At 36.6% G+C, this 26,468-nt stretch overlaps 1 protein-coding gene across 1 annotated transcript in view; it reads right to left on the reverse strand.

Moving 5' to 3' along the window:
* Nucleotides 1-24,270, reverse strand: part of LOC111056276 (protein DGCR6) — a 36,698-nt gene extending 12,428 nt beyond the window's left edge. The window contains exons 1-3 of the mRNA XM_022343620.2: nucleotides 23,691-24,270; nucleotides 19,133-19,293; nucleotides 16,472-16,605 (exon numbers count right to left, since the gene is read on the reverse strand). Of these exons, the coding sequence (XP_022199312.1) occupies nucleotides 16,472-16,605; nucleotides 19,133-19,293; nucleotides 23,691-23,818 (423 nt within the window). The 5' untranslated portion in view covers nucleotides 23,819-24,270. The remainder of the gene's footprint in view (nucleotides 1-16,471; nucleotides 16,606-19,132; nucleotides 19,294-23,690) is intronic.
* Nucleotides 24,271-26,468: the final 2,198 nt, after the last annotated feature.

Consider the following 26,468-nt stretch of genomic DNA (forward strand, 5'->3'; position numbering starts at 1 on the left):
CTCCCAACCCTTCGTCGGAGGCATCGGTCTGAATCACAAAGGGCAACTCAAAATGAGGTAGGTTAATACTGGGGCACAGGTTAAAGCATCTTTGATTTTCTGAAATGCCGTTTCCTCCTCTTCTCCCCACTGCCAATTCACCTTCAATTTTAACAAACGATGTAACGGATTTGCTAGCTCTGAAAAATTAGGGACGAACCTACGGTACCAGGAGGCTAACCCTAGGAAGCTCCTGAGAGATTTAACACGCTGCGGGGTAGGGAAATCTCTAACAGCCCTAATCGTTTCCGGGTCGGTACGGAGGCCTTGCTCTGTCACAATATGACCTAAGTATTTCAGCTCAGATTTCAGAAAATTGCACTTATCTTTATTTATAATTAGACCTGCGTCTCTTAACCTCTGGAAAACCTCTGCGAGATGTTCTCTATGGGATTCAAGAGTCTCCCCTAATACTACCACATCGTCTAAGTACGCGAACGCATATGGTTCGAGTTTAGGCCCTATCACCTGATCTAGCAAACGTTGAAAGGTAGCTCCAGCTGAGTGTAAGCCGAAAGGCATCACTTTAAATTGAAATAGACCTCTGCCCGGCACTATGAAAGCAGTCAATTCTTTACTCTCCTCATCTAACGGAACTTGCCAATAACCACTCTTCAGATCAATAGTAGATATATATTTAGCATCGCGAAGCCTGTCTAAAATACCAGTCATATTTGGGAGGGGGTAAGCATCTCTATGAGTCACAGAATTAAGTTTACGAAAATCAATACAAAACCTTATTTTCCCATTCGATTTTTTTACTAATACGATAGGAGAACTCCACGAGCTACAGCTGGGTTCTATGACTCCCTGTTCAAGCATTGTATCGACTTCCTCATCGATCACTTTTTGCATGATAGGGTTCCTGGGATAGGGACGAAGTCTGAAGGGTTCAACTCCTTCCTGGAGTTTTATTTTATGTTTCAAGATATGGGTCCGTCCTGGGAGTGAAGAGAATTTCCGGATTTCTTCTTCCAGAAAATTATCGAATTTCTCCTGCTCAGAGACAACTGATAACCTACCTTCCCCTTCCCTACTCCGTAATCGGACTCCCTGGGGTTGCATTTCTAATACAGCTCCCATCTTACGCAGATTTTCCACTCCCAAAATCATACGAGGTTCAATATCTGGGACAACTGACACTTGCCACTTATACTCCTTGCCACATACAGTGACCGGTAAAGTGGTCTCTCCTTCTATCTTAAGACGTTTCGCGATCTCACTAGAAACGTATGACTTTTGAGATGAGGTATCTATAGCGGCATTCAGGTCCACCCCCTCTACTCCTACGTACATGTACACCCCGTTATCTCCGACCTCCCTACTTGGTCTAACGGCAGCTACAGTCGACACCTTAGAAGTATTCGCTGAACTCTTACTACCACGTATAGCTCCCACTATCTCTGGTTCCCATTCTACTCTATTATGCCTCATATTGATAGTTAAATTATGCTGAATCATAAATGACACTCCTAGCAACACGTCAGGCTTAAGGCCTTCCATCACTACAGCCTGGAAAGAAACAGAAATATTTTCTATTTTCAATTGGGTAAAAACTTTTATCGAGAGGAGAGCAGACTTCCCATCAGCGAGTATCGCTTTATGTGTGCAGTTTTCTTTCTTTACTGACCCCTCACGTTCTAATGCTCTCAGAACTTGTGTACTGATGTAGGATTTTTCCGATCCTGTATCAATCAAAGCGACAAATTTCTGGTTCGCCAAACTCACATCAATGAAAGTCCGTGTATCTCCTGACACGGTTCTGGGGCTTAAAATCTTTGTTGAATGAATTACTGAATTTCCCGACGATCTTTTACTCTGGGACTTACAGTTACACTGATCATGATTTTTCCCACATTCCTTACACTTAGAAAGCTCGGGGCAAGTTGACCTCCAATGTCCTGTCTTTTTACAATTCCAGCACACAGGACCCTGACTAGTACTACTCTCTTCTATCACTTTAGTCTCCCGTGGTTTAGTAGTTGCCTTAGCTGAATTTTCTCCCCGTTTATTGTCCTCGATTTTAGTATTCCGTGAGGACAACCTAGAGTGTTTTTCCTCAGCACGGATTGCCTCATATTCCCTAGTTATATCTAACAGCTGGTCTATGTTTTGGGCTCCTACACTTCGGACATGTAACTTATATCTGGGTAATAAATTCTGATACACCCTCTGATATATCCTATCCCCGTCGTAACTTCCTAATCTCCTCATTAAAGTGAGTAGGGCTTCGGCATACTCATCAGCCGGTTCGCCCTCCCTCTGCTTCCTTGCAATGATTTGACTTTCAAGATCGTCACTATAAGTATGGGGATAGTATCGGAGTTTAAACGCCTCTACAAAGTCAGCCCACGTCCTCCACTGGGAGCGACGATTCCGCATCCAGAGTAGGGCCCCTCTCTCCATCAGCTCTGGTAGGGCTATAAGAGATTGTTCCCCGGATATCCCATATGCGCTCTGAAGTTCAGTGAGCCTCTCGATAAAACTGGGAGCATCTGATACACCATCAAAACGTAAATTCCAACTTCTTACCTTATCACATACAGCGCCCTGACTATACGTGCCTGAAGAGCGGTGTGGTGCCGCTCTATACCTGTTGGTCGATTCACTCTGTTGTGGGGGACGGCTCGGAGTAGACACGGCTTGTGCCTGGGATAGCATCGTCCGGCGAGTCTGAGAGGTCGCAGCGGTCCGGGACCGATGGTGTTCAACCATCCTCCTCCTCAGCTCCGTCAGAGTCCCCACTGCCGACAGGCCAAGACTCTCCAGGTAGCTGACCGCTTCCTCCTTACTCAGCCGGTACACCCACGACACTCGAGGGTCGGTTTCTCGCTCCGTGGTGTCTGTCTCGTGATCTCCCTGGTCCTCCTCGTACTCTTGGAGTGTAGACTCCTCTCCTCGTTCCGACATCGTGCACTGGGGTTTACTTAACCTTTGCTCACGATCTACTTGGGCGCCAGACGTCTTAGCCCCACGTTGGGCGCCAGTTTTATTAGATAGTCCTATTCCACCCTCTAGGTTTTCTAATAATTGCGAAGTATTGCTACGACGCGGACTAGCTACAGCCGGGTATGGGTCGGGGTCGGTGACCGTATTGACTGGTGGAGATACTGGACCTACACTTCTCCCCCTGTCCTGATTCTTACCCTCTGTCTTTGACGGGAGGTATTTAATTTGGAGGGAAGAGTGTGTGCCCGTGCCGTTGTTGGCCGATTCGGCCCTCGGCTCTTGGAATTCAGGTTGGGTGTTAGGGAGAATTGAGGTAACCTTAACCAAGGATACGGATCCGGATATCAGATCCCCACAAATAATTATATTTGTAAAGGTAGTACGCAATCTGAACCAACTGTGAGTTGACGGCGAGCAAAGCTGTACCTGCAAGCCCGGAATAAAGGTTGTAGGTGGAGGAACTCGGGATGGAGTTTAACAAGGAATGATATAGAATTTTTGTTACGGTTTTCGCAATCTGAGACTGCGGGCTGTCGGTGTGCAGAGTGAATCTGCGCACCCGGTATTAGATCAATATGATTGGAGGGGCGTAAGAGGTATAAGGTACAGGATATGGTATACCGAGTTTGAGGTATAGGGAATATTTTATCGGGCTTGGAAATGGAGATTCGTTAATAGGATTGTTCCTTCCTGTAACTAATGGGGTTTTGTTCAATAACTCGCGATCTGTGAATCGCGATATAGTTCTCAGCAAGCTGAACCTGCTAGCTAAATACAGTATATCAATTACAATTTTATGATAACTAAAGCTCAATGGATGAGGTTTCGGGTGTCGGATTTCTGAATCGCGAGCCTGCAGCTGCGAAAGGATTTTCAGCAATTCTGAACTGCTAAACAGGATTTCCGCGCTGATCTGATGACAGCGCGCCGGTTATTAAGGGCCAATCTGTAACTGCCCTTAAGGGTATGGGAATCACTCTCAATCGTCCGAAACGCTTTTAAATTAATAGTCAGTATGTCGACTATTATGAGAGGATAGGGAAGGGTTTACAAGGATTCTCCTAAGCTTCTCGCTGGTCTGAGGACCGCGACGGGAACGATCTCTAGTCTGGAACTGAGATCTCGCAATATACAGGGCAGGAAAAATTTAGAGGAAGGAAGAGAGAGGATGCCGCAGTCTGGGAACTTCGGCAAGGGCGTCCTCAGGCTGTACCTGAGAGCGGGAAGCGTCGCAGTCTGTGACTTCGACAAGGACGTTCTCAAGCTGTACCTGAGAACAGGAAACGTTGCAGTCTGTGACTTCAACAAGGACGTTCTCAAGCTGTACCTGAGAACAGGAAGCGTCGCAGTCTGTGACTTCGACAAGGACGTTCTCAAGCTGCACCTGAGAGCAGGAAGCGTCGCAGTCTGTAACTTCGACAAGGACGTTCTCAAGCTGCACCTGAGAGTGGGAAGCGTCGCAGTCTGTAACTTCGACAAGGACGTTCTCAAGTTGCACCTGAGAGCAGGAAGCGTTGCAGTCTGTGACTTCAACAAGGACGTTCTCAAGCTGCACCTGAGAGCAGGAAGCGTCGCAGTCTGTAACTTCGACAAGGACGTTCTCAAGCTGCACCTGAGAGTGGGAAGCGTCGCAGTCTGTACTTCGACAAGGACGTTCTCAAGTTGTACCTGAGAGTGGGAAGCGTCGCAGTCTGTGACTTCGACAAGGACGTTCTCAAGCTGCACCTGAGAGCAGGAAGCGTCGCAGTCTGTAACTTCGACAAGGACGTTCTCAAGCTGCACCTGAGAGTGGGAAGCGTCGCAGTCTGTGACTTCAACAAGGACGTTCTCAAGCTGCACCTGAGAGCTAGAAGGATTATAGAATAGGGAAAGTGAAGAGAAAGTAAGAGGAAGGATGCCGCAGTCTGGGGACTTCGGCGAGGACGTTCTCAAGCTGTACCTGAGAGCTAGAAGGATTATAGAATAGGGAAAGTGAAGAGAAAGTAAGAGGAAGGATGCCGCAGTCTGGGGACTTCGGCGAGGACGTTCTCAAGCTGTACCTGAGAGCTAGAAGGATTATAGAATAGGGAAAGTGAAGAGAAAGTAAGAGGAAGGATGCCGCAGTCTGGGGACTTCGGCGAGGACGTTCTCAAGCTGTACCTGAGAGCTAGAAGGATTATAGAATAGGGAAAGTTAAGAGAGAGAAAGAGAAAGGTTGCCGCAGTCTAGAAACTTCGGCGAGGAAGTCCTCAAGCTGTACCTGAGAGCTAGAAGGTTATAGAATAGGAAAAGTTAAGAGAGAGAAAGAGAAAGGATGTCGCAGTCTAGAAACTTCGACGAGGACGAGCTCAAGCTGCACCTGAGTTCTCTAGGAAAAGGATTGGGCTTTTCCTACTTGGAATTACAGCAAGTCAGAAACTGCTAAGCGAATTTAAAATACAGGGCCACTCTATAGTATGAAAATTAATAAGGAAAATACATCCCTAAAAACTGAGATTACCTTATTACAGAAGAGGAAATGCACACAAGTGACCAGTCCTAACATACAGTTACCTGAATCACTGCAGAATTAAATACGGAGAATAGCAAAGATGGCGAATATCTCCCGAACCGTGCGTTTGACTGGAAAATGTTACTGAACCAAAAGTGCTTGGAATTCAATTCTACATCATAACCAGTAATAAAAATTGCTTGATCCCTCCTCTCTACGCCGCGGGGGTGTAAGTCGTGCCAACTGGTGCTCTGTAGGTGACAAGTAGTCGGGGTGACAACTTGACGCCAGCATGCAAGGTTTCATGTAGACGTGAACCATCCCCGTCTACTTGTCTCCTTTCTAAGGAGGTGTCAACTAGTCGAGGGGACACCCTGTCGCGAGGGTGCGAGGTGTCAAGTAGTCGTTTACGGTCATGACTAGTTGGCACCTTTGGTCCGGTAGGTGTCAAGTAGTCGGGGGACAACTTGACGGCAATGGTATATTTTTACGAGGGTACAAGTAGTCGCCTATGGCCAAAATGACCAGGTGTCAAGTAGTCGGGGTGACAACTAGACGGCTACACGTTAGGAACAGCATCAGAAGAAGTAACATTGTTACCTCAAACAGATAAATTAGTTGATTTCTTTTTCTTTCGAGCTCGCTTCACTCGATTCGGGTGAAGTTTAAAGGGTCGTTTCTGAATCGCTCTTGGATTTGTGGCTAATTGAGTTTCCTTATTGTAGTTCACTTTGAAAAAATTGGGTTTGTCCTTTTTATTAAACGTAGTCTTTATGAAGGGTTCGTTAGGCATTTCAAAATCTTTTTCTCTAGTTTGAATCAAGCGATCAGTTCTATTTTGTTTTTCTTGTCCTACTTTATCTTTTACTAGTTTGTGAATAGTTTTCAGTTTTTCTAGATAGGCGTTTGTTCTTTCTTCAGCTATAAAGGCTTCCGTTATTTCATCAACATATATGGATTTTTCGATACACCAAAAGTCATTTCCATAGGAGTTAGTTTCAAAGTTGAATTTATTGTGTTATTGAATGCGATAATTGCAAGTTTCATATTATCTTCGGGTTTGTTGTCTTTATTTTCCATTTGTATAGCGTTAAGGAGTTCAATGAGTGTCGAGTGTGCTCGTTCTAAATTCTAATAAACCCTGGGAATCTGGATGTCCCGGTGTTATATAATAAGGTTCTACCTTATATAAACGTAAAAAATCTCGAAGTCCAGCATTGTCGAATTCACGACCATTATCCATTTGGATTGTCTTAGGGCATGGAAATAGAGAAAAGTAATCATTCAAACAAGACTGTATTTCAAGTTGGTTCAAACTTGTTAGTGGATATGCCATGAGTTTTTTTTTCGAAAAGCAATCTATTATCGTGAGGAATTTTATTCTACTGTATTGAAACGTGTCAATCTGTAATTTTTCGAAAGGTTTGTCAGGAGTTGGGTTAATTTTGTGTTCAACTTGAACTGGTCTTCTATCATATTTCACTTTAGCACATACTGAACATTTATCTATGTATTCTGTAATGTCTTTAAACATGGTAGGCCAATAGTATTCTCTTCGAATGTGGTTATAGCTTTCATTAATTCCACGGTGATACGTTTTTCTTACATGATAATTGGTTACAACTTCTTTTTGTTCCTCTGAATCAGTTATATCCAAATTCTGTTTCTTATATCTCCCAAGTTTCACAGAATTAAAATTAGCAATGATAACATTCTTAAAATTTCCGAAAATCATTTCATTTTCTTTTTCCAATACACCTGTCCTGGAGCAAAGTATCCCATAAAGTGTGTTGGGCTTCAAGTATTGTATACACACACATTATTTATTTCTTCAGGAGTGGATGAACTTTGAAAATATAGTCAATCAGTTTTTTGTAAAAACTTTTCTGATAACAGGTTCTTTTTTGCCACGTTCTAAAATGATTTGATTTTGTTCAACATTGATTATTTTGTCATCTTCCGCAATAACTACTTGATAGTTCGAGCTCTCCTATGAATGTATTGTAACTAGACTACGATTATCAACTTCTAGGTCATTAGCATCATTATCATTATTTACAATATTGTCTCGATCGGAATTGTTAGTTTGTTCAGCAGATTTGCCTACATGTTGAAGAAAATCGTCAAGTGTGACGGTGTCTAGTGAGGGAATGTCTGTGTTAGTGTTAAATGTAAGCAGATCGTCCATGTCAAATTGGTGGGGGTCATCGTTGTTATTCTCGAGATGCTGAAAGTCATGATTGGAACCACTTTCGAAACACCTTGGAAAGGTTCGTGTTCATCATTTTGCATCATGTTAACGTCGAGTGGGGGCCTAGGTTATTCTTGAAAGAGCGTCGGCTACTTGCTTTAATTTTCCTTCCACATACTGGATTGAAAAATCAAATTCTTCTAGAAAGAGTTTCATACGAATTAATTTTGAATTCGGTTCTTTAATGCTGTGGAGCCATTGAAGAGGTTTGTGATCGGTTTCGATTATGAATTTTCTACCATAGAGGTATGGTCGAAAATGCTTGCATGACCAGACTATAGCTAATAATTCTTTCTCAATCGTAGAAAGATTTTCTTCATGACGATTAAGTGCATGAGAAGCATATGCAATGGATAAGGTTTTACCATTGAATTTTTGTGATAACACTGAACCTATAGCATAATTGCTAGCACCATAAGTCAGAATAAATGTTTTTGAGAAGTCAGAAAGCTGTAAAATTGGATCGTTTTGTAATGGAAGTTTTAATGTTTCAAATGACTTTTGAAATTCTGGATTGTTTGGATTGATTTTAACATCTTTTTTCAAGGCGTGTGTGAGAGGTTTTCAATCTTAGCGTGATCTTTTATCATTTTTCGATAATAGCCTGTAAATCCTAGGAATTGCTTCATTTCTTTTTCAGTTTTTAGGATTTGAAAGTTCTTAATAGCTTCTAGTTTTGAAGGATTGGGTTGAATTCCGCGTTCAGATATGATATGTCCTAAGTACAGTAATTCTCGTTTAAAAACTCTTTTGTCCAGCTTGATTTTCAGATTATGATCTCTAAGTTGTTTGAAAACTGATTTTAGATGTTTCAAGTGTTCCTCAAGATTATCGGAAAAACACAATATTATGTCGTCCATATAGACTGACACATTGGGCATTCTGGGAAACAAAATGTTCATTGCACGTTGGAAAGTAGCTGGGGCGTTCTTTAATCCAAACGGCATTCTCAAGAATGCATAATGTCCGTTCTCAGTTGAAAAGACAGTTTTTGGAATTGATTCCTTTTCCATTTGAATTTGATGGAATCCAGAAGCGAGATCTATCGCTGAAAAATAGGTAGCCCTACCAATTTTTCCAAATAAGTCCTCAATATTTGGGAGGGGGTATTTGTCTTTAATCGTTTTGTCATTAATCTTCCTGTAATCTTAAATGACACGTATTTTACGTTTACCGGAGGCGTCTGGTTTTTTGGGCGCTACCCAAAATGGACTGTTATATGGGGAGTTGGAATGTTGAATTATTTTATTCTGAAGAAGTTTGTCAATTTCTAATTCAACGTCCTTCCTAAACACTTGAGGGTATCTATAATTTTTAGAATATACAGGGATTTCGTCAGTAGTGTTGATTTTGAATTTCAACAGATTAGTACTACTTGTCAATTCATCATGTTCACGTTTGATGATTTCAGGAAAATTCCGTATTAGATTTATAATATATGTTTCCGCTCTTCGACATTCATATGGTCCGTCCGAAGAAGTTTAGGAATTTCTCTTATAATTATCAGTTTTGTTTGATACATCTGAGATCAATTTCATCATTGTCAAAAATAGTTTCTAATTCTTCTATGTCCATTGGCTCGGGGCTTATGGTCATAAGCTCATTGGAATACACTACGCACTTACATCTATTTTCTTCTATACTAACAATACTTTCTTCAACGTAATAACTTTCATGAAAAATAGATTTAAGTAGTCCTGTCTTGACATTAGGAATCAACCTAACTGGTACAGTAACAACATTAAATCCTGGTTTCAATTAAATTTGTTTGTTAGAGTTAATCACTGATAACAACGGTTTCGAAATAGTACGATAATCTAACGTGTTGTTTGTATAATTTACATTGGCTTTGAGTTCTTTCAAAGTTTCGTGACCTAATAAGATATCGTATCTTGTTGAAAAGTCATACACGTACATTTTGATTTGTGAACTTCCTGGAAACACAGTATTTGAGTTCATAAAAATGTATTCATTTCCACCACTTTCACCGGCTGGTGTTTTCACTACGAACTTTTCTTTATATCTGGTCACATTGGGTGGTATGATAGAGGGGTTCACATAGTTCTTTGACGACCCAGTGTCAACCATCCATTTACGGTTAGCGTGGTCGAAAAAATATGGGAGCGACTTATTTATGATATTCAATTCAAATTTTTTGGGGGTGTTTCCGCTGAGTATGTTGAACCTACCCCTAAGAAATGAGCCTACATGTTGTTGAATGCTTCAGTAAGTGAAGTTATCTGGTTTTGCATGCTTTGGATTTCGTTCCAGAAAGGATGAGATGAGTTGTCTGTCAAGTCATCGTGCATGTTTTGGATTCCGTTTCCGAAAAGGTGAGATGAGTTATCTGTCAAGTCATCTTGCAAATGATGCACTTCAAAGGAAGATTTGGAGTTTAGTTTGAAACGATTAGAAGGATTTGTTTGAACTGTGCGCATGCTGACAGTGTTTTGTGAATCCCACTTACTATTATGTAGTTGAATTGAGGATTATTTTGCACAGGCCTCGGTTGCTGAGGGAATTAAGCAAATTGATTTTGAGGGAAATTTTGTTGGAAGTTTCTGTTCTGGGGGAATGTTCGCTGTGATCCATTATTCTGTTGGGAGAAATTCGGTACTCGAGGTTGCGAGAAGTTGTTAGAAAAAGCTCTGTTGCTTGTTTAATAAGCATGAGTGAATGTGCTTGATCGCATTGGCGTTTGATTAAAAGCTCTTGAATCAATTTTATTGATAGTACTGATAGTTGATTTGAAGTTCAAGCTCCTTAGAACAATATTACAGTCATTAATAATCTTATGTCTGGCATCGTCAAGATAGTGAATTTGGAGGATTAGCAAATGAGAGCCCAAAGTTGGGTGTACTCCGTGAATCAATGTACGAGTGAGAGTTGCGTTCAATTGCTGCATTAGATTAGTCAAGAGTTCACCTTGGATACCATCTAGTTTATATTTAGCCAACACAGTTGTGCGTTTTTCATCCAGGCGATTAATGAATTCGATCGGGTGTTAATTGGAATAGGATTTCATGAAAGTAATTTCCGCAATTAGGTCTGGAACGAACCTGTTGTCAGCGAAGTTTGTTTTTAGAGTGGCTATCAGCTCTGTTACAGTTGTACAATTGTTATTGAAAACAACTGATTCTGCGGGTCCTGAAAGACGGCTTACGGCTGCCCTGAAAAGGAGCCAGTGATTTTCTGATTTTTCGACTATGTTTTCTTTCACTGCAATAGGACACTAATAATTAATTCATTACAAATACTAATAAAATGTGGTAGCTTATAGCAAGTTATAGCAAGCTCATACCATAATAATGGGGTATGAATTTAAGAATATCATGAGGAATTTGTTTCGAGATATTAGGCATTGTAGGGTTTGGTTGAGGAAGAGATATAACGAAATTACTCACAGTCGATTGAGGTTGGTGGGTGATGTTCCGGTTGTCGTCAGCGGCGTCGGCGTCGTCTTCTCCTTCAGATGATATAAGGACAGCAGGAATCCTCCTGTAGGTGGCGAGATCTCGGTCCCTCTGTAGAGTCCTCTCGTCTCCTGCGGTGGCCAGCGTGGGGTTGAACTAACTGCAAGGCTGGATACGGTTACAGCGTGGTGGTGATAACAGCTTGATGGTGGTTTTCCATTTAGAAGTACTTGAAGTTGATTTCGTTTTTGTAGTTTGAGTTGATTTGCACTTATTAACACTGGTTGTTCTTGTTGAAGAAATTTTCGAAAGTTTGAGTTTACTCTGATAACACTTGACTTCGTTTTCTCGTTGGAGAATAATTTTGTAGTTGAGTGGGGTGTAGATTAAGTCGAGTCACTTTCACTATGAGTTTCTCATTGGAGAAAAATATATGGGTTGGTTCACGGATGAAGAGGTGAAACTCAAAGTTTTTTCGTTGCACAAGATAAAAAGTCTTGTATCCGAGTTTAATGAACGTGGATAGATACAACGATTAAACTTTCCGCGACGTAAGTTCGGGCGCCAGTTAAGTGATTGGACAACACGAATGAGTTTTTAAAAGATTGAAACTTTATTAACACTACAACTACAAAGAATACCGAATTGAAGAATTTCGAGAGCCGAGTGCTCTCGTCAAGTGATTGAGTAGAACCATAGAGAAACAATAGCATAAGTAGATATCCCATGGTATAGGGCGTTTATGTCGCAACTTTTACTGTTATCTCAAGCTTATAGTCTACGTAGTTCTTTCCCGTGAAGCTTTATGACGCTGGTGATCTTTCATATTGTGCCGTTCATACACTCTTACCCGGTCAAAACAGTAAAAATCGACAATAATCGGCTTGAGATAACAGTGAAAGTTGTGACATAAACGCCCTATACCATGGGATATCTACTTACGCTATATTTACTCTATGGTAGAACTAACTGAAAATAATTAATTGATACATAAAGAAGACAATGCATAGTCAGCTATATGCTATAACAATGGGGTTGTATACTACTACTATAGATATTTAACTGATGACAGTTAAAATATAATGTTCTTTCACTAAACAGAGTTATATGAAAAATGAAGATGCAGGAAATATTTCTCTTTCACTCTAAAGGGTGGTGTCCTTCAATATAACTGAGTTTTCCCACCACTCTGAACTGTGTTTGTATTTGTGGAAGGGTGAAATTAATTTCTCCTTGGTCAGCTTTCTTTCTGTTAGTATCAACTCCACAATGTAACTATTCTCTTCAAGTTTTCCCTTTTAGCCTTTGTGTAAAATATTTGTAAAGTGATTTATTTCGACATGTGGAGATTTGTATACACATAATTATATATATATATAATTTTTATTTAAATACCATTATATGATAGAATAGTATATATATATCAAACCCGTTATATTGAAAGTAAACTATTTACTATCTACTATTCTATCATATAATGGTATTTAAATAAAAATTATATATATATATAATTATGTGTATACAAATCTCCACATGTCGAAATAAATCACTTCACTTTACAAATATTTTACACAAAGGCTAAAAGGGAAAACTTGAAGAGAATAGTTACATTGTGGAGTTGATACTAACAGAAAGAAAGCTGACCAAGGAGAAATTAATTTCACCCTTCCACAAATACAAACACAGTTCAGAGTGGTGGGAAAACTCAGTTATATTGAAGGACACCACCCTTTAGAGTGGAAGAGAAATATTTCCTGCATCTTCATTTTTCATATAACTCTGTTTAGTGAAAGAACATTATATTTTAACTGTCATCAGTTAAATATCTATAGTAGTAGTATACAACCCCATTGTTATAGCATATAGCTGACTATGCATTGTCTTCTTTATGTATCAATTAATTATTTTCAGTTAGTTCTACCATAGAGTAAATATAGCGTAAGTAGATATCCCATGGTATAGGGCGTTTATGTCACAACTTTCACTGTTATCTCAAGCTGTTATATATATATATATATATATCAAACCCGTTATATTGAAAGTAAACTATTTACTATCTACTATTCTATCATATAATGGTATTTAAATAAAAATAGATATCCAAGTACCCTATTTAAAATTGTTTAGTTACAACATAATTATAGATCATTTCGATAGAGCTGATTGATAGTTTTTTGAGCGTATTAAAATACTTGTTCATTCTGAGATTTGAGTAACTTTAAAGGTAATTCATGAAATTTAAATCCATGAGGTATTATTATTTAATTTTACTATGTAAAACTAAAATACTGCAAATTAAATAATATCATGAACAAGCTAGTAAAATTATTATAAAATACACACAATGGAATAATATTATACTGTATTTATTACATCACATCTATTGAAGTTCATCTTATACATGATGCACCATGAGAAGACACCAGGTTGATCATTTGAAAAGGAAAAAAATTGTGTACTAATCTACTTTGCGCAGTTCTAAAATGTTCAGTGTAAAGCCAGAGTCACCTATCATAGATGAACTAAACTCATCAGAATGTCTTGGATCTTGGGAATATAGATCCATCACACATACTGTTGTGATTTTTTGAAGCTAAGCCAGAGCATATCAGTCGAAGGATCTTGAACGCACTACCAGTGGAAATTCTTGATACTTCAAATAGAAGAACATTCAAGAGACTACTGAGGAATTGGCTACAAGAGAAATGTTTCTACAGTTTACTGGAGTTTTTCTCATATACAGTGTGAGAAATGAATCTAGTGAAATATTATAATAGTTAAGATGATGTCATCTTTACTTTTTGGACTTCAAATATTCACGGACATTTTGATGACCTGACAAATTGTATGATTTTATTCTAACTGACAAATGCGAAACATTTAATTTAAAATGTACTCGCATGAATAAATATTATTATTATTATTGTTGGCAAATCTATTGAAAGTAATCAGTGAGGATGCATTTTGCAGCTGCAGCCAGTAATCTGGTCTCATGTCGCAATACTTCTAGTGGCGGATCCAAGGTGGGCGGTCGTCTTCTCCTAAGGCCCAAAACACGTGTTTTTCACCATCACTAGAGCGAAATTATGAGAACACATGATAGAACTCGATATCGTAGATGAATAAGCCTAAAAGTTATTATGAAAGCCTACGCTGGCCGTCTGGCTCGCTTTGCTCGCCTCATCCGTCTAGCTAGGACATGCGGCTATAAATCAGCCAGAAATGAGACCATATGTCATTTGAGTGTGCTTCCTTCCTTTGAATAGAATCAATGGGGAGTTTCAGACTTGGAAAAGCTGAGAAACAATGGAAAAACGCTAGAAATACAGATTTTTTCCTATTTTTGGGTATTCTTCATAATCAGTTTTGCGTGTCCCTTTACAGCAGGGGTTCCCAAGCTTTTTTTGTACCACGCCCCCTTATGTTATTTGCAGAGCCTCAGGCCCCCCTACACATATCAGATTTTCATTTTGCAATATTTCCGCGGTGCTGTACATACCAACTCCTAAAAATGTACTACATAAGTATACAAGTAAATGTACCGTGTCTGCTTGATACGGTGAAATTTTTGTTCACTGTTGAATGCGGTATGGAAATATTCAATACTTGTACATATAATGGAAATAAAAACTCTCTTTAGACGAAAATCGAATACAATTAATTATACAAAATACTTTCATGTTTAAAAGTTGAATAACTACAGAATTTTTTTTGAATAACTTCTCTCAAAATAATGGGAGGTAGCCCTACCAAAAAGATGGTTATTCAAACCAAAATAAGTAGAGAGATTGTCATCTTTCTATATTACTATTCCGACATTTCTAAATATAATTTAACTCATCAGTTTTCTTTCAATTAACAAATAATTTATTATTCAATGTTGAATCAATTTAACCAGATAATATGGAATTTTCTACATGCTAGAAGCCGTACTACATTGTTTTGAAAGATAAGTGGATGGTAAATGCCAGAAATTTGATTACTTATACAGTGAAATTTAAAGTATTTAACAAAATGGCATAAATTCTGAGAAACGTAGTTTAGTCTCAGAGGGACCAGCAAAAGCGGCTACATTGTATAGACTTATAGACAAATAAATTGTATTCTAATGGCTGGAATTGTACATGCTTTTTGATTTCAATATTTGAAATGAACGCATGCTTATGAACCATACTTGAAGCTGTTTCGCAACACTGCCTAAGCATCGTTGTCATAATATTGAAAACGTTGAATTTATTGAATCAAATAGGCTTGGATTCTGTGGTTGAATTAAAAAATTATTCACGGTCAGACAACGCCAATATTTTTTGTTATTATTCATACTATAATAATGAAATTTTGAATGAATAGGGCTCCTCTATTTGTTATTGTGTGATGAACATGGATGGAGAATTAGTAAAACAATTACAGTTCAAAATCTCGAAAAACATCTGGCAGGGATATTATACCTAACAATGATTGTAACAGTTACAGTTAATTTTATTTTACAAGTTCGTTTTTCCTGTCACTGATCGACGATTTAACTATCCTACCAAGTATAGCTAGTGCTAACTGCTGAGAACTCATTCCTACTTTGAGAAGCGACAATACGAAATTAATGGATATTATTTGGATGGATGAAATTGTAATCATACAATTTAATTACTGAATGTTTAGCGGGTTCAACTCCTGATGTAAGCTGTACCTTCAACATATCAATCGTATTTCTTGGGGAATTGCTTTACCATAATACAGATTTACTGGTGCCTATACCAATGTATAATAGAAGAAATTATGAAGTGAATGAAAATAAAATAATGTACTGAAAAATAGCTTCTCTTGGTTCGGAAACCACCTGAAACTGGCCACTCATTACTGTAGTTTTATTACTGTCCTATCCACGCAAAAGCTAGAGTTGAACTCAAAATCAGCAAAACAACAAACATCAAACTCATCAAGAAAAAAATCCACCCCCGCAAACCAGGTCTCTGAATCCGCCACTGGCACGAATATGAGAAATATCATCACAAATAAAGTCTGTTAAAAATTATGATACTTGTATTATAAATTCGTGTCTTATCTCGAATATAAAAATATCTCCATAAATTTGTTATTGTACTTGGGCTACAAGAAATACATTTGAAATACATTACTATCGGAAATTATTAATAGTGCTTGCATAGAATAATCAATTCTGGATATTTTCTTCAAATATAAACTTTTGATGAAGAAACATAGGAATAAAGGTTTTGGGCTCTATCCTGCTGTACCTTTTTTAGTTCTACGATTGTATTTGAAAAATATATTAATTGAACATTTCATCTTGTAGATTGAATTAAGAAAAGTAGATCATAATAATTTATATCTTACCTTTCTATCCAGTTCGAGAATTACTTTCTTATCATATTCTTTCAATTCTTCCCTATGTTTCTTTTCCAACGCCGCTCGTTGTGCTTCTTTTTCAGAGTCCGTAAAATTTTGATTCATTAATGTTTGCATTGCACCTTTAATAGAAGAGAGAGCGAATAAAATCCGATAAAGTTTAAAAATTGTAATGTAATGTTTTCTACAATTTCAATTTATTCATAGTCAACACTTGATGAAATGAATTAATATTGTTATTATTTTTCAAGTGGATCAGAACTTTATTACAGACTAGCAGGTAACCCGTGCCCCGCAAGGGTCTGATTAATAACTTGACTTGAAGAATTTGAAATAGGGCAATAACCATTCTCGTTAAACAAGGAATCTATATGCGAAATTTCAAGTTGATCAGTCTAGTAGTTCAGACGTGATTATGCGTCTTCGTAAATTTCCTATGCCATCCAATAGAAATTAATACGTATATAAGCCAATTATTTCTTATATTATAGATAAAATTATAATATACTAATTATTATATGGAAACGTTTGGTGTGACGTGGGTTGGACATATTGTGCCACATAGATCTTCAACAGGGAATTGATTATGACTCCAAGTTGATACAAGACATACTCTTCAATTTACGATAGATATCAATTATAGCAAAATTAGTCTCTTTCCCAATGCAGTGAATTCAAAATGATTAGTTCATGATTGGGCTAGAACTTATAGCCATGTATTGTGAAAAGTAAAATTAAAGTTATTAGGACTATATACACAAAAATTTAGGAGGGGAACAGGTTTTTCATTTATCATTATATATATTTTTCGAGCAAGTATCAATATGGTTTCAAGTTTTAGTGCAGCACCTTTCAACAAGCATGGTATAATGGTATTGACTCCAGTCTCACTAACATTGATTGGGAAAGTCAGAATCTCAAAGATCAATAGCATTTGAAGCACTTCAGCTACGATAATGAGATGATTGTGAAGCAATGATATGTAGTTACTGTATAATGACATTGTGAGAAAAAACTATACAAATTTTATTATAATTTCCCAATAATTATAGGTCTAAGGATTGTGCCTGTGTGGTGGAATGATGAATCATAACAGCACCCAATAAAGTGGAAAACACCCAACTGGGTGTTTGGAAAGTCTTTTGTATATTTTGATTTTTGGGAATTCTGAAGTTTCTTTAATAATGTAAATCAGATACTTATCTTAACAGAAAACGTAAAACCGTATTTAAACTTGACAAAAAAATTAATAAATAAAAAACCCTAATCAAGACTGTTTTTCTCCGGAATTTTTATGAAACTCCAAGCTATGACCGCATGCCTCAAATGTGATCACTTCAGTATACGAGGGTGCATCAAATGAAAACCTTAAAAGTGTTATATATTATTTACTTTAACAAATAAGTGATACTTAAATTTATCATTTTTTGAAATAGTCTCCTTGAAGTGTTCGACCGCTTTGGAAGCGCATGGATACCACGTTTTAGGAATTCTTTTGGTTGTGCCTGTAGCCACTCGTGCACCGCGGTTTTCACTTCTTCATCACTTTGGAAATGCTTGCCTTCCATTTCATCTTTAAGCTTTCCGAACACATGAAAGTCATTGGGGGCGAGGTCTGGAGAATAAGGTGGGTGAATGAGGCATTCAAATTTTATATTCTAGATAGTTTGAACCGAGAGACGGGCTGTATGTGGTCTGGCGTTGGCATGCTGTAACAACACACCTGAAGTGAGAAGTCCTCGTCGTTTACTCCTGATTTCTGGCTTGGAGTTGATTTTTCAAGAGATTTGAATAAGAATTCATGTTTACTGACATTCTCCTGTCGATTTAATGCTCCAAAATTACTCCGTTCACATCGCAGAAGGGAGTCAGCAAGAGTTTTCCTGCTGATCGCTGAGTTCAGATTTTTTTTATTTTGGCGATGAGCTATAGCACCATCCATTTTTTTGCTTCTGGTTGATAGTGAAGTTTGTTTCTGGACTAACATGAATCACCATACTATATCTCCATATCCTGCAATGATACCATCTCCATACCATAATCCTGCAATGAATTTGCATTGGTTTGACACCTTCCTGCTCAAGAAACGAATGACTGATCGCTGATCTAACGCGGTGCATATTGATAATGGGGCGGCCATATTGTAACTGAAGTCACTGCTATAGTGAGGTCCACGTTATAATGTCAGTGGATAAAGATAGAAGAATAGCAATGCCGATTCTCTGCATTAATTAATCATATTTCTACACTGTCAAAAACATAATTGGCACCGTTGTGGACCTAGAAAAGGATAGTACCACCGGCTTTGTCGAATGATAGACAAGGATAGGAAAACCAAAATTGATCAAATACTGTCATTATAACGTAGACCTCACTATAGTGGCGTGTAGCAAGGTCACTGATGTACCTGGTAGTCATTGTGTAAGCTTCAACGAACATTCCTGCAAACTACCGGATCAATCCTACAACTTCTCGGAACTTTACAACACTTTTAAAAGTTTCCATTTAATTCACCATCGTACATGTTTGTTATCAGTCAATAGGAAGCATTAGGCCTTGTTTAAAATTAATCTCACTATACTAAGTTATTTGGATTCTATTAATTATTCTAAAGAGTGAAAACTAATAATGCAATTTGGGAAAACTGACTTGACTGGTTTGCAGTGAATTGCAATCGCTGTTGAAATAATTGTTTTTCGGTGACGTGTTGGATATCCATCAAACTGTCGACGATTCCGAATACTGTGTTGTCAGCCAATGATTCCGCCAAACTGCACAATAGTTCATTTGGAATACGCTGCTGGTATCTCCTACAACATTATACAAAACATAATTGGTCATTATATCTGAGAATCAATTGAATATATTCAAATGATATAATTACTTTATCAATAATAAAAATGTTCACAATACTTTATAATTGAACCTAAAACGTTGTCTATGAACGTTATATCAATCTCAGATACAATAAAGTATACTTCAATATGGAGGTACTCCACAGCCTAGGTGATCAATAGAGATAAAGTAAGCTACAGTGCTCCAACAACCAGCCATGATATGTCACACTACCTACTTACCAGTGTATCAAAGAAGCATAGTATATCTATCGTAGCACAATAAGAAGTATTTTCCGAAAAATATCCAACGCATAAAACCAAAAATATATATAAAACAATCAAAATTAAAATTGTTTATTGTCATTACAAAATAAATTGTATAACAAGGTCAGGTACATTTACAATTTATAACATTCTTCATTCATCAATACATTAATAAGTATGGTAACGTTTTTTAACACAGCAGCAATAATAATAGTAATAACAAGTCAACAATAATAAAAACAGGACAACAACAATAATATTCTATATGTCTATAGATCCGTTATCAAGTGTCAAATATTCTACAAACTCTTCAACACTGTAGACACAAAGCTCACACAACATATCTTTCATAATTTTTTTAAAACTGCTCATATTTAATGCTCTGATTTCCGTTGGCAACTGGTTATAAATTTTCTTACCAAATTCATGAAAACTATTCAAAGTTAGTTGTAAGTTACATTGTCTTCTATGCAACAATGTGTTCTGGCGTGTTCCATAATTGTGAATGTAATTATTTGTCTGCATTTCATGCAGGTAACCTTTCACATACAACAGACACTCAAGAAAAAAAGAGATGGTACCGTCAGTATTTTTAGCTCTCTAATCAAAGGTTTACAATGAGTTCTACAGTGGACATTAAAAATAGCTCTTACAGCTCTTTTTTGTAGAATCATGAGCTTTTTCATTTCAGACGAGTGTCCCCAAACTACTATGCCATATGACATATGACTTTGAATGTGTGCGTAGTAAATTGAAAGCAATACATCAACATTGACAAAAGGTCTAAATATTTCCTGATGATAAATATACCCCTAGCAACTTTTCGACTGATATTTTCAATGTGTAAGCCCCATTCCATGTTTGACTCCAACGTCACACCCAAAAACTTCATCTCCTCATTTCCCAAATAATTAACCAAAGAAAAATTCATTGTTTGGGTTTTGTTGCTGTTCAGACTAAGTGAGTTGGCTGCTGTCCAGTCTTCTATAATAGTATTTGCATCATTTATAAAACGTTCAACTGAATTTAAACATTTATTATTTACCTGAATTGCTAAGTCATCAGCATGCATGTATGTATTCACTCTATCGTCTCCTATCGCTAATGATAAGTCATTAACTTATATTATAAACAGTGTGGGTCCTAATATGGATCCCTGAGGTACCCCTGATTTAAGAGGCAGATATGCTGAAAAGGACCCATTAAAATAAACCGATTGGTATCTCCTTGACAAATATTCTTTAAAAAGTTGTAAGCAAGTTGTCAGAGCCATAATATTTCAACTTATATAACAATATAACATGGGATATCGTGTCGAATGCTCTACTCATATCATACCAGCACCCCATGACCTTCTCTCTACTATCTGAAGCATCCACTCAAGCCTTCATAAAATTACGAATTGCAGTATTGATTCCTCTTTTGGATCTGAAACCATATTGATCATCTGAAAAAGCTGTTCATCCTCAAAATATTCAACTAATCGAGTATTCAGCAATATTTCAAAAACCTTAGCAATGATTGGTATGATTGACACTGGTCGATAGTAGTTACTACAATCAGATTTAGCACATCTCTTATAGCCTACAGTGGGTTAACTTTTGACAATTTCAAGTACTCAGGAATTAAACTCTCTTTAACACATTGATTGAATAAATATGACAATACCTCCACTATATAAGGTGCAGCAAGTTTTAAAAGAGCAGAATTCAAACAATACACATACAAACTCATACTATTACTGAGAGGAAAATGGTATTATAGACCTCCTCAACACTAAAATGACCAACTGAGAAAACAGAGTTGATATTCTGTCTAGCATGAACAAATTTATTCAAATAATATGGCATATCATGTCTTTATTGTTGAATATTTTGTTTTGTTGACTCTACAATATCAAGGAAACATTTATTAAATTTATCACTTGTGAGATCAGTTACCTGTGGTACCGATGTTCTATCGTTAACATTCAAATTCTCTTTCATAACTGACCAAATAGCACGTGATTTATTTTGCAATACTTTGTTACAATAATACTCACGCTTAGCATGATATACCATATATATATATATTTATGAATCTCAATATCTTACGGTATATAATTCACCATGGTAAGCCAGACCCGCATAATTGTGAAGACTACACATATTCAAACATTCCTCTTTGAGAGCTGATAAATCATCAATGTACCATCTAGACTTTGGGGTTTTCTTCAATTTGGAGGACTTGACCGTTTTGAGAGGAAAAACTGTATCAACTATACTTAAGAATTTGTTCAAAAAGTACTCAAATTTCTCACTAATATTGCCTGTTGTATATACATCCAACCAATTAACTTTGCTCAGTGGAAGAGTTAAATACGTTTTATTACAACTATTATTAATTGGACGAATTATTCGAGAAATGTTATCACTCTGCTTCAAATCATTTTTGCCAGACAACGTGAATAAGCCAAGCAATGAGTGATGATCTGATACTAAGGTCTCTATAACAGACACAGACTTAATTGTATCTTTATATATGGAAGAAGCCATATTATCTATAGCCTACCTACTTATGTTCCTCTGAAATACTTATCCTGCTTGGCCTAGTCACATCAAACACAGTTAAATTGAGATTTAAGCTATTTAATAAGTTGACAAAAATATATCTATGTATATCATTCACAAGTAAATCAACATTGAAATCTCCATTTAAAATAATATCCATTAAATCCATTAAATAATGGCCCGTTCTGAGAATAATGGATGCATTTAACTTATTGTTATGTGATAGTGCATTCAAAATAACGTGAAGCGTCTCAATGAAATAATCAAAATTACACATATCTGGTACTCTATACACCTCAAGACAAATTACATTCCATTTCGAAACAAGAACCCCAGAAACTTCACATATACTGGCTATTGACATTTCCTTCAAGTAAGTAAGCTCACATTATTCTAGATCATCTCTCACATGAATAGCTGTACCACCCCTCCGTTCCATAGGTCTACTGTATGCACTAGCCAATCTATAACCAGTCAAACCTACATCAATTATCTCACACGCTTTCAACCAGTGTTCACAAATACCCAAAATGCTGACATTATGCTCTCTAATCAAATCACCCAACTTATCAGTTTTGTTCATGACACCCTGCACATTCCAATGAAACATTGCAAAATCAGACTGCACAACATATTGTGATTCCGGGTCTGCCTGTTCCGCATCACCAACAATGTTTTGGGATTCAGAGCACGACAATCCTACAGAACTCGATCCACTCGTTGAGTTAGTGTAATAGTTGAGGGGGATTGAGTCAGATAATGTTTTTTTTCTCTTGAGCTAGCTCACTCACCACGTCTATGATCCTGTCACTCACAAATATTTTCCCTGAAGAATTCGAATGGAAGCCCTGCGATGTGTGGATGTGAGAGCTTACATTTTATTATAGAATAGTCATGCCTGTAAGACAAATAGTTTTCGAAATACATACGGTAAAAGAAACCAAAAAGATTGTACTTCCGGACACTCCCACCCTCTTAGCACAGGGAGTAGTACTTTAAACATATGTTTACCTCCTTACTACCCTAAACAGAGCTGTGATGTCAAACATTTTCGTCGGAACTTTTCCTTTTATATCCTTTTGTTGAATACATTACACATTGTATAAATGTTTCAACAATAAAAGAAATTTAAATGTAGGTATAATTCTGATTCAAACCTGTTAATTCAGTCAGAAAAGCTGAGCTACACTTACTAAAGTACCTTTACAACTCCCTTTGATGAGATCACAAGAGAGTCATATAATCACATAATTCAATATATAAAAGTGTATACATGAGTAGGAATAAAAATTGGCTATAATCCGTAATGCCAACATAATTATTATTATATTTTTATAGATAAGATCAAGTTAAGTCTATGCTGAAGTTAATGATGATACAATTAAAAACTTTTTATCATAGGGCTAGAAGAAGCATTTTGCGGTATCTTGTGAACATCCATATTTTTAGCCAAGCAAAAATCAGCAAAAACTATTTTGGCCTATTAAGTGAATTGACAAAGTTACAATAATAACAAAAACAATAACAATTTTCAAATCATGTTTTCATCAAACTTACAGTGGTAGTTCTCGAACCATTATTTGTAGTTGTTCATTCAAGAAGTACAGCTTTCTTTGATAAGCTTCATCTTTTTGGAAGGAATTAAAATCTTTACAGAAGGGAGGCATGTTGTTATCATCTGACATCAATCGTTACGGCTGTAATTGAGCATAACCACAACACTAGAAACACAAACTGGGATAATAAGTGTTTAAAAACGTTTTAACTTGAAATTATATTAAAGTTGGAGGAAATCGGAACAGGAAACATTACAGAGAAGTTAAATAAATTATCTAGTAGGTTATTCCAAAGGAGTCAGTTCTGAGTCAAAATCACAATTCTATGTCAATAAATATAGATTACAATATTATAACTAGTCTGAATGTCTGAAACAAGAATATATTATAAATTCCACATACGGTAAACCTAAACTTATTAAAGAATTAATAATTTATTATTATTGACAAACGCAAATTTAAATTCACTGTTTACACAAGTACACAAGCAGACTAGACAGTTGTTGACATGTTGACAAGGAGTCAAGGAGGAACAAACAAAAAGCGACCATTGTCCCATTGATCTCAAAACAGCTGTTTGTGAGAGGAGAGGCTCAGACTTTACAACCAGCTTGACCAACCCAACGGCTTAGCTATTTTCATGAACTTTTCAGGTTGAGAAAATAGATTATTCAATTATAATTCTATTATTCTTAATAAAATCTATTTAATAATATTTTTGTAATATTTACAGTTGGAATGTCCATCTTTTACGTATTTTTATTGCAACCACATATCCTTGTACAGGCGCGCTCCTTATAAATAGCTAAGGTATTAGCTAATACCAAGTCTGGTGTTATTTTTAAATGAAATAAGAGTTAATTTATTTATTCAAGTGAGTAAATCATTGCTTCATAGTTATAGGTTCTAGTATAAAAGATAGCATCGTTGCATTTACTTGATATTGGGTGGGATATGTGGTTGCAATAAAAATACGTAAAAGATGGACATTCCAACTGTAAATATTACAAAAATATTATTAAATAGATTTTATTGAGAATAATAGAATTATAATTGAATAATCTATTTTCTCAACCTGAAAAGTTCATGAAAATAGCTAAGCCGTTGGGTTGGTCAAGCTGGTTACGAATGGTCTATTTGGTTTTTCTCTATAATTCTATTTGGTTTTTCTCTATTTTTCTCTATAATTGTAGCGAGATTCGATCGAGTCGCCTAAGAAACGCGAATTTCACTAGCAGACTTTGGTAGCGGAAACAGTGATAAGACCGAGCTACCAGCTAAACCTGGTAACCGCTACTGTAGCGGATGGATACGGATAGCGGTTCTTGTTAGCTGTTACCTTTTTATCACTTCCTATTCCTACTTAACCGCGAATTTTTAATTTCAATCACGAGTTTCATACATTGCGAATTATATTAATTTACTAGGAATAAATTTGTTTGATGGATGAATTACGAGACTAAAATTTTGATAAAATGCAATAAACCTGTCATCAAGCAATAAAGTATGCTGTTAGGACCATGCTGAAATGAACAAAAAATATGATTTGACTGACAAAATTGATCTTTTGATAATTATTGAGATTTAGTTTTTCAAATGCCAGGTTCGATTATTATTTTTTATCAAGCTACAAAACTTAGCCTACTTAATCAAATAAAATTGAATGATGGTGACTAATTCATAGATAAATAAAATCCTTCCTTATTTATCCAGCATATTGTTGAATTGAAAATTAGAAAGATCTAAGCAAGTAAATAAATAACATTACATTTTAAAAATAATAATTGCAATATGGAAACAAAGTTACCGTATATATTCACTTCTCCTTATATGGCCATCAAAAATTGATAGAATGAATGAAAATTTTCAAGTAATTTATTGAAATGTTTGATTATAATATTGATTAATTTTTCAATTACAGTACCTAACTTAATTAATTGAAAATGGCAAAGAAAAATAGTCGATTCATGTCCTGGTAAATTGATGAAACAATTTGAAAGCTATATAGGTAACTACTTACTTGCAATGAGAATTTTTATTTCATTCCGTTTTCAGTAATATTATGAGGATTTTTTTTCATGAATATTACTGCCAAGCAGGGCTAGATTTAAACCGGTGCACAACAGAACTGAACACTATTAGTACCTATACCTAGGCATATATTCAGAAGTTTAATTTTATCCCAGTTAATACATTTAAGAGAATTTAAATCCTATTCTAATCCTGTATGTTATGTTTGCTGTCTTTCAACTAGAACTAAACATGAAAATGAATCGTCATCATGATATAAAATACTATTGACCTAATGCTGATGATTTTTATTTAAACATGACACAGGAAAAATTTCGTTTGAATAGTAATCAAAATTGATACAAATGGGCCAATTTTATTAGATAAAGAAAAAATTTCCCCGGGGGAAGACTACAGTATACTCCCTTCCCCATGGGAGACATTCCATACCCTCCCGGAGCATAGCTCCGGTACTTTCTTGTGTCAAGTATCAAATAATTAACTATGCTTTTTTAGATTTCTATTTAAAAAAATATTATGCACATAATTATATAGCCTACCTGTATGGGCCTACAATATAGAATGCAGTTATTATACAAGATATTGTATCTTATCGCTCAAAACGATGAAAGATTCAAGGCTGCTACCGTACTCCTTTAAACCAGTGACCGCACTTGAACTGGCTCTGCTTAATAATCGAACCCCACCTTGGAATAATATTATATCATATCCATCAAAAATATTGATATATTATATCCTTTCCATGTCC

The sequence above is a fragment of the Nilaparvata lugens genome, chromosome 8 (genome assembly GCF_014356525.2).
Source record: "Nilaparvata lugens isolate BPH chromosome 8, ASM1435652v1, whole genome shotgun sequence".
In the NCBI taxonomy this organism is placed as follows: Eukaryota; Metazoa; Arthropoda; class Insecta; order Hemiptera; family Delphacidae; genus Nilaparvata; species Nilaparvata lugens.